Source organism: Arachis hypogaea, chromosome 13, assembly GCF_003086295.3.
Source record: "Arachis hypogaea cultivar Tifrunner chromosome 13, arahy.Tifrunner.gnm2.J5K5, whole genome shotgun sequence".
Lineage (NCBI taxonomy): Eukaryota > Viridiplantae > Streptophyta > Magnoliopsida > Fabales > Fabaceae > Arachis > Arachis hypogaea.
Window position 1 is genome coordinate 78405123 of NC_092048.1, and position 9194 is coordinate 78414316.

A 9194-nucleotide genomic window follows, 5' to 3' on the forward strand; every position below is an offset into this window, starting at 1 on the left:
ATCTACACCCTAGGTCTATAAGTTTTGAGGGGATATAAATATGAATTTAATTTTAATGTATTGTTAGTGTAACACAGTTTTACACATATTTAATTATGTAACTTTACGTTATTAAAAATAATTCTTTCATTGACTTCATGAATGATTAAAGACTAATGTAATTGTATGACTGTGTAATATTTTATACTATTAGTACATCAAAATTATACAAAAATAATAAGATCTAAGGAACTAGCCTCAAACTCTAAGATGAAATATGACTCTCAACTTCGATACTTGGCATTCAGGTTTTCTAGCTTCTAACGGATATTTCGTCAGTTCTAAATTCTAATTAGAATTCACTTAGAAAAATATTTCGCAAAATACCACAATGTAATGGATAAATGCACATACTACTACTACTATGACATTAAATTTATACAAGTTGGTTTTTTCTTCTTCAATGATTCAGTATTCAAATTGTCATCACAATAATGAACAAATGAACTTGGTGCCTCAGTAAACAATAACATAAAAAACCTTGTGCTGAACGTTAAAAAATTGGCCTTTATTTTTCACCAAGAAATTGAAAAACAATATAGCTCCCAACTCCCAAGTCATTTACTAAATCAACTGTTGAAACAATTTTGCACCTTTTCTTTATCTTTTTCAGTGCCATCTAACTAGCTGCAAGATGCGATATTGGCATCAGGTATATGAGCAAAAACAATAGAGAAAGGGGCAACCGTTATAGGCTCTGATGGGTTCACATACAGAGGCTCCAAAGTGGGAATCTCATTATCCGTGTTTACCGTTAGAGTCTTCCCATTTAGAACCATGACTTGGCTATGTATGTTCCTATCCTGTGGAGTTAGATGGTATTCTTCTCTTGATTTTTCATTCGCACTTTGCAGAGGTATTGCCATAAGTTCTGAATTAATAGACATCTTTCTGTGCCTAAAAATATTGGCGTTACTCAACGACACTTCGGCCACAACGGTTGTGCTGTTGTCCAGGTTGATCAACAGTACTGTAATCCCTCCCTGAAACATCAGAGTAGTAAATAATATTTTTACTGATACTACATCTGTTAAGTGTCATTTTTGGAAGAATTTAGTTACAATTTGTTAAATAAGCCTGAAAAATGACACATAAAAGTGAATAGAGAAAGTAAAATGTAACAACTTGATAATTACTGTAATTATGACACGAAATTAGACTCACGGATTGCTTTGCACAGTGGGCATATGCTCTTATTTTGTTTGTTCCAGAGAAAGTAGCTGACAGTACATGTCTTCCCATGAGTCGGTGCCAAAGAAGAGCACTGCAGAGAAAAAAAACACCTTATCATGTAAATGTTATAACTTACAATGCAGTCCTTTATGTTGTTGGATTGTAGATGCGGTCCTTTTTCCAAGGCAGCCAACAAACCATACATCAAGTAATTAATGAACAAATCTAAGTTCATATCAGTTCAAGTATATAAACTAAAAAATAATACTTTTATACTCGACTTTTCTTGTACACTATACTAACTCGCTCCTCTTGACTATTTGATTGGGTTGGTGGGACCTAGTTGATTAGGTCCCACACCCCATCTAATGTGGAGGAGAGTTAGTTGACTTGTGTACGTGGAAGAGTGAATACATGTAACACATATGGTCATATGCTGGCCGAACCATATAAGTCCATAGGGGAATTTCCATAGTTACATTGTTCAATCCTAAAAAATTTTGCTGCACATTCTTCGACGTAGGACGACTTATTTTTTTCCCTCCACATTAATATCTTCTACCTATAGTAGTCTGGATTTGGCTGGAAATTTGTAGTATTGAGTAAACCATAATTTCCTCCTATCAAACTCTGTCTGCAATATGTTTTAGTATCATAAGTAGCTGACATGCCAAGCTGATCCAAATACCTATTTGTGACATGAAAATGTTAAGCAATGTTACATCAAAGGATCATCTAACAGTAAATAAGCTGTGAGAGTTATCACTAACCAAAAGCTGTAGACAAATGCATCTGACACAAGATGATGGCCACTGTTGTAAGCCCCTCCGGACTCACCAACCCATGCTGTTGCTGAGGTTCCTGAACTTTGAATTAAATTTTGGAGGGCTTTGAATGTGCTTGCTTCTCCATCAAGAAAGGAAGGATTGAGAATTTTCTCCACAAGGTGCTCGTCAACACCTGCATACAAGCTAAATGAGCTTTCATATAACATAATGAAGAACAACTTGAAATTCGCCTGTGTGCAAAATGTACCTGGTCCAAGGTTATAGATGTGGTGGGTAACCACATCCAAGGATTTTCCCACTTTGCTTATAAATTCTTTGAACCAAGTTGCATCAAAGAAACCTCCAGGAGCGATCACTAGTGGCTCAGGCTTGGCATCATTATATGCATTATCTACTATGTTTCGTAGAGAAACTAAATCAGAAGCATATTGCCCAGCATCAATTTTCGTTCCAACTCCACTCCCACTCAATTCATTGCCTACAATTGAAATAGAATTGTAAAACATATGCATTCATGCAAGCTGGATTTTGATCACAATGTCTTTCTCCTATGTTTCTTCCTCTGGCAAATACTATTGAAGAAGACGAAATTGATATATCAACAACAATATTTACTACAAAATGGTTGCCAATTTCCAACAACAGCAGCATATACTTAGTTACTTACCAAGCTCCCATCCATGAATTATGTAATTCCTTCCAACGGTGTAATGAATAAAGGATTCGGCATTGGTGTAGTTCCAAGGTCCAACTGCTTTACCAGATTTTATCGTTTTCCCATTAAGAGCATTTAATCCAAAGACAATCTTAGCCCTGAAATAAACCATGTAAAATAAGTAGTACATTTAACTGATTTAGAACAAATTCAAAATTCCATGCCGAAAGGGTAACCTATGTGTTAAGTTTCATAAGACAGACACAGGGCAAGTTCCGAATCTACCCTGCTTTTTTGAAAAAGATATTAAGCTCATCCCATCTAGCCATTGGGAGGCACCCTTCAGTGAAACCAAACATCTCGGACTCATTTTTAACAAAAGGAGTACAAGGTTTGTTATAATCTTCAGTCCCATATATGACCTTATCTTGCAAACTGCCACCCAATCTAAGTTTCAACGGCGAAAACTCTGTGTAACATTAGGAGCCATAGGCAATGATACCTTGATAAGTTCTCTAAGCAATTGTAACAAGTGAATAAATAACAGTAAACTGCTGTCATTTATTATTTTATTTTATTTTTTTGAAAAGAATTCTACTCTTACCTTTCACTGCATTTAAGAGGAGCTGATTGTTGAGGTCCTGCAAGAGATTAAAATTACAAGATTTAAATTCTATGTATGTTCCCAAAATGTACGTGTATTTAATTTGAAAAGGATATGAAAGAAAGTTGATCGAATTATTGAAACAATCAATTGCTTAATCATAGAAACAATAAATATGACACACTGAAAACTGAACCGAGAAGTTAATTTTGTTAAACCTTGCTGAGAACGGAAACGTCAGAATATAATTAGAAAATAAAAGATTAAAAGTCCTATTTTGAGAAAAATGACCTATGAAGATTTAAGTAAAAAGAAAAAAAAATGTTAATTATTATCACCTTATTACTATGGTGAGAAATTATGAAGACCAAAATTGTGCCTTTTATTTGACCTCTAACTTTTATCAAATTATTTTTTATAATAATTTTAAAATATTTATTTTTTTTTAATTTTTATTTTAAATTTAAAATTAATTATTTAACCTATTTTAACAATTAAGCAATGCCTTTTAGACCCCATAGCAAACATCGTATATGAACGTGTCTAAATTGTCTATTCAAACGGTGAGTAGATGATGACGTCCTTAAAAATAAAATAAAAAAAAAACAAAACAAAATAGAAGTAAAACATATAAAGTTGTTTTCACGAAAATTATGTTGCAGCTGAGCAAAGAGATCTCAAACACACGCATTCTTGATTCAAATGTCATTCCAGTAACTTACAAAAAATAAAAAAGTAAAAATAAATAAATAAATAAAAATAAACAGACAATTTTATCAGAACATAAGGGGGATAAAAATTAAAAATAGAAACATTTTTAGTTGTTTTGTTAGATAGGTTAATGGTTTTTGCACTTTGGACCAGTGAATGCCACAAGCTGTGCAGATTCAGAAAAACAAAAATATGGAAAAGTATTACCAGATTGAGAAGAGATGCAAGGCCCCAACTGCATCTACCATAGTCACATTTCTGAGGGGGCCACCAATCAAGAGTTGCACACACAAAATCATCATCAATGGTTCCAATTACCGATTTCGCATTAATGGCAACAATCCCTTTTAAATGTGCATCCCCACCAGTTTCAACCTGTGAGTTCACAAAGCTCAATAAGCACAATAGCATAAGAAGCTGAACAATCCAAGAACCCATGGTGGTTGTGGCTGAGGCCGGCTTCACTGCATAAGAGTCACAAGCTTATATAGTAATAGTAGTATAATAGAGACAGACAGACAGACAAACAAAGGTTAAATGTTAAATGTGCTTTTGGTAAAAATTTAATGAAAGGTTTGCTTTTACAAATGCTTGCTGGAAGGGTAATAATAATAATAATTGTCTTTACGTGGCAGGTTGGCAACACAAGGATTTTGGCGTTTGTATATAAAAGTGCTTAATGTGTTTTTGTTATTTGTAAGGCAACTAATCTAACCTTCGATGCTAAGTGTGCGTATTGAATTAGATAATGATGTTATATATATATATATGTTAAAATTAAAGTCAATTTTTTTAATATTTTGATAATATTTTTTTAGTAACATGCATTTTTTAAAAAATATTATTTTAATTTTAATAATATATTTTGAAATATCATAATTACCATAATATAGTTATATTAAAATGATTTATATATTTAAAGAATTTATCTAAAATGACCACAATAATTTTATACATGTTGGATATGTCATTTTTTTAATTATTAAATTTTATTAAATGAAATATAAAAGAAGAATATTGATAAATTATAATAAATATTTTTAATATATAATACTTTAAATGATAAAGTGATCTTTTATTTTTAAATAAATAAATATAAAATATATAAATATAAAAATATAAGTATGTTCTATCTATTAAAATTAATTATTACGAAATAAAATTTTATAATATTAAAAAATTATATGAAAATTTTAAAATAATATTTTAAACTGTAATATAAAAAATATAAAATAATTATTTTTTATTTTATTAACAAATTATTTTTGTTAGAAATATTATTATATAATATAATTTATCAAAATATTTATAAAAATATAATTATTTAAAATATTATATATAATACATAAAATTATTGATTTTTTTTATTTTTTCAATAACTTTTAGAAAAAACTGAATAAATAATATAATTATGAATGCATACCCATCACATTATATATTCACTATATTAATAGGATCTAAACTAATTAAACTTACGTAATTAAAGATATCAAAAACCATATACAACGGCAAGGTTATTGCAGATATGTAATATTCACATAAATATATTATTTTTTTCTATATCTTTTTCAAAATAATATATATATATATATATATATTACTCAAATTGGTCTTTGAAATTTGACTTTGGCCCCAATTTGGTTTCGGAAGTTTCAATTGACTCAAAATGAATCCTCCTAAATTTCAAAAGTCTACTCACGTTAGCCCTTCGCTTATGTCTGTTCAGTTATTAAATGACGTCATTTTAGTGTTGGCTGTAACGATCCAACTTCCGGTACGTCATTATCATACAAGAAGCCAAATGTCACCAACTTGCTTTCTTAGTTTATAGCTAGTACTTATTATATAAGCCTGTTATCTTGTTAAAGCGTTATTATTTTTACGAGTAAATTTTTTTTGAACGTTTACAAGAATAAATAATGAAACATACATGAACAGAATTATAAAGGAACATAAGCAACAGATATCCAAACTGAAAATATACATCATAATCAGTGTTTATACAAAAGAACTCAGTCAGTTTATACCCCTTTTCAATCTCTACTCAGTCAGTTTATACCCCTTTTCCAGTGGCGCTGTTGTCACTACTCACATCTCCATGGACAGGACTGTTGGTGAATGTAGGCTCATTTGTGTACTAGAACAACTGCCTCTCTGGGAAGTCCTGGCTGGTTGTTTGCTTGTGCACTGGAGATATTGGAACTATGGGCTTTGGAGGGAAATTGGTGCACGAAATTGTGATGTCCAGGCTCAAACAATCCCTGGCAACGTGAGCAACTTGGTACGCGCAATCGTGATTACACTTTGATTATGTAAAATTCATGGCTCTTTCTTTTCCTGGCAATGGCGCCAAGAACATGGTGCCAATACCATGGTTCACAACTTCGATACAACTAACCAGCAAGTGCACTGGGTCGTCCAAGTAATACCTTACGTGAGTAAGGGTCGAATCCCACGGAGATTGTTGGTATGAAGCAAGCTATGGTCACCTTGCAAATCTCAGTTAGGCAGATATAAATTGATAATGGTGTTTTCGAATTTAATATAATAAAATAGGGATAGAAATACTTATGTAATTCATTGGTGAGAATTTCTGATAAGCGAATGGAGATGCCTTCGTTCCTCTGAACCTCTGCTTTCCTGCTATCTTCATCCAATCAGTCTTACTCCTTTCCATGGCTGGCTTTATGCAAGGGTATCACCATTGTCAGTGGCTACATCCCCTCCTCTCAGTGAAAAATATGCTCACATGCTCTGTCACAGCACGGCTAATCATCTGTCGGTTCTCGATCATGCTGGAATAGGATTCACCCTCCTTTTGCGTCTGTCACTAACGCCCAGCACTCGCGAGTTTGAAGCTCGTCACAGTCATTCAATCATTGAATCCTACTCGGAATACCACAGACAAGGTTTAGACTTTCTGGATTCTCTTGAATGCCGCCATCATTCTAGCTTACGCCACGAAGATTCTGGTTAGGAGATCTAAGAGATATTCATTCTAGCTTATTTCAAGTAGAACGGAGGTGTTTGTCAGGCACGTGTTCATAGGGGAGAATGGTAATGAGCGTCACACATAATCATCACCTTCATCACGTTCTTGGGTGCGAATGGATATCTTAGAAGCGAAATAAGATGAATTGAATAGAAAACAGTAGTACTTTGCATTAATCTTTGAGGAACAGCAGAGCTCCACACCTTAATCTATGGAGTGTAGAAACTCTACCGTTAAAATTACATAAGTGAAAGGTCCAGGCATGGCCGAGATGGCCAGCCCCCTAAAACGTGATCACAGGATCAGAATACAATCCAGGATCAAAGATTGTCAAAAAGACTAGTAAAAGGTCCTATTTATAATAAACTAGCTACTAGGGTTTACATGAGTAAGTAATTGATGCATAAATCCACTTCCGGGGCCCACTTGGTGTGTGCTTGGGCTGAGCTTGAGTGTTGCACATGTAGAGGTCCTTCTTGGAGTTGAACGCCAGCTTTTGTGCCAGTTTGGGCATTCAACTCTGGTTTTGGCTCCTTTTCTGGCGCTGGACGCCAGATTTGGGCAGAAAGCTGGCGTTGAACGCCAGTTTACATCGTCTATTCTTGGCCAAAGTATGGACTATTATATATTGCTGGAAAGCCCTGGATGTCTACTTTCCAACGCAATTAGAAGCGCGCCAATTCGAGTTCTGTAGCTCCAGAAAATGCATTTTGAGTGCAGGGATGTCAGAATCCAACAGCATCAGTAGTCCTTTTTCAACCTTTGAATCTGATTTCTGCTCAAGTCCCTCAATTTCAGTCAGAAAATACCTGAAATCACAGAAAAACACACAAACTCATAGTAAAGTCCAGAAATGTGAATTTAACATAAAAACTAATGAAAACATCCCTAAAAGTAACTAGATCCTACTAAAAACATACTAAAAACAATGTCAAAAAGCGTATAAATTATCCGCTCATCACAACACCAAACTTAAATTGTTGCTTGTCCCCAAGCAACTGAAAATCAAATAGGATAAAAAGAAGAGAATATACTATAAATTCCAAACTATCAATGAAACATAGCTCCAATTAAATGAGCGGGACTTATAGCTTTTTGCCTCTTGAATAGTTTTGGCATCTCACTTCATCCATTGAGGTTCAGAATGATTGGCATCTATAGGAACTCAGATTTCAGATAGTGTTATTGATTCTCCTAGTTCAGTATGATGATTCTTGAACACAACTTCTTTATGAGTCTTGGCCGTGGCCCTAAGCACTTTGTTTTCCAGTATTACCACCGGATACATAAATGCCACAGACACATAATTGGGTGAACCTTTTCAGATTGTGACTCAGCTTTGCTAAAGTCCCCAATTAGAGGTGTCCAGGATTCTTAAGCACACTCTTTTTTTGCTTTGGACCTTGACTTTAACCGCTCAGTCTCAAGTTTTCACTTGACACCTACACGCCACAAGCACATGGTTAGGGACAGCTTGGTTTAGCCGCTTAGACCAGGATTTTATTCCTTTAGGCCCTCCTATCCACTGATGCTCAAAGCCTTGGGATCCTTTTTATTTGCCCTTGCCTTTTGGTTTTAAGGGTTATTGGCTTTTTCTGCTTGCTTTTTCTTTTTCTTTCTATTTTTGTTTTCTATTTTTTTTGCCCCCTTTTTTTTTCTTTTTTTTTTTCTGCAAGCTTTGTTCTTTGTGCTTTTTCTTGCTTCAAGAATCATTTTTATGATTTTTCAGATTATCAAATAACATGTCTCCTAGTCATCATTCTTTCAAGAGCTAACATATTTAACATTCTTAAACAACAACTTCAAAAGACATATGCATTGTTCAAGCATACATTCAGAAAACAAGAAGCATTGTCACCACATTAATATAATTAAGCTAAGTTCAAGGATAAATTCGAAACTCATGTACTTCTTGTTCTTTTGAATTAAAACATTTTTCATTTAAGAGAGGTGATGGATTCATAGGACATTCATAACTTTAAGACAAAGTTACTAACTACTAATGATCATATAATGAAGACACAAACATGGATAAGCACACAACATAGAAAACAAAAAACAGAAGAAATAAGAACAAGGAATGAATCCACCTTAGTGATGGTGGCGTTTCCTTCTTGAGGAACCAATGATGTCCCTGAGCTCTTCTATGTCTCTTCCTTGTCTTTGTTGCTCCTCCCTCATTGCTTTTTGATCTTCTCTTATTTCATGAAGCATGATGGAGTGCTCTTGATG

The 9194-nt window shown here is 33.7% G+C and overlaps 1 protein-coding gene across 3 annotated transcripts; it reads right to left on the minus strand.

Moving 5' to 3' along the window:
• Positions 1-414: 414 nt before the first annotated feature.
• Positions 415-4547, minus strand: LOC112732305 (heparanase-like protein 3). Of its 3 annotated transcripts, XM_025780974.3 has the most exons (9): positions 4178-4547; positions 3260-3296; positions 2941-3124; positions 2668-2813; positions 2248-2478; positions 1983-2172; positions 1775-1900; positions 1204-1303; positions 415-1022 (listed from the first exon to the last, which is right to left on the minus strand). In XM_025780974.3, the coding sequence occupies exons 1-9, from the start codon at positions 4406-4408 to the stop codon at positions 663-665; spliced, it is 1605 nt and encodes a 534-aa protein (XP_025636759.1). In that variant the 5' UTR covers positions 4409-4547; the 3' UTR covers positions 415-662. The 3 variants fall into 3 exon arrangements, with proteins under 3 accessions (XP_025636759.1, XP_025636760.1, XP_025636761.1); XM_025780975.3 differs by lacking the exon at positions 1775-1900 and having other exon boundaries at positions 4178-4529; XM_025780976.3 differs by lacking the exon at positions 2941-3124 and having other exon boundaries at positions 4178-4447.
• Between the last annotated feature and the right edge of the window lie 4647 nt (positions 4548-9194).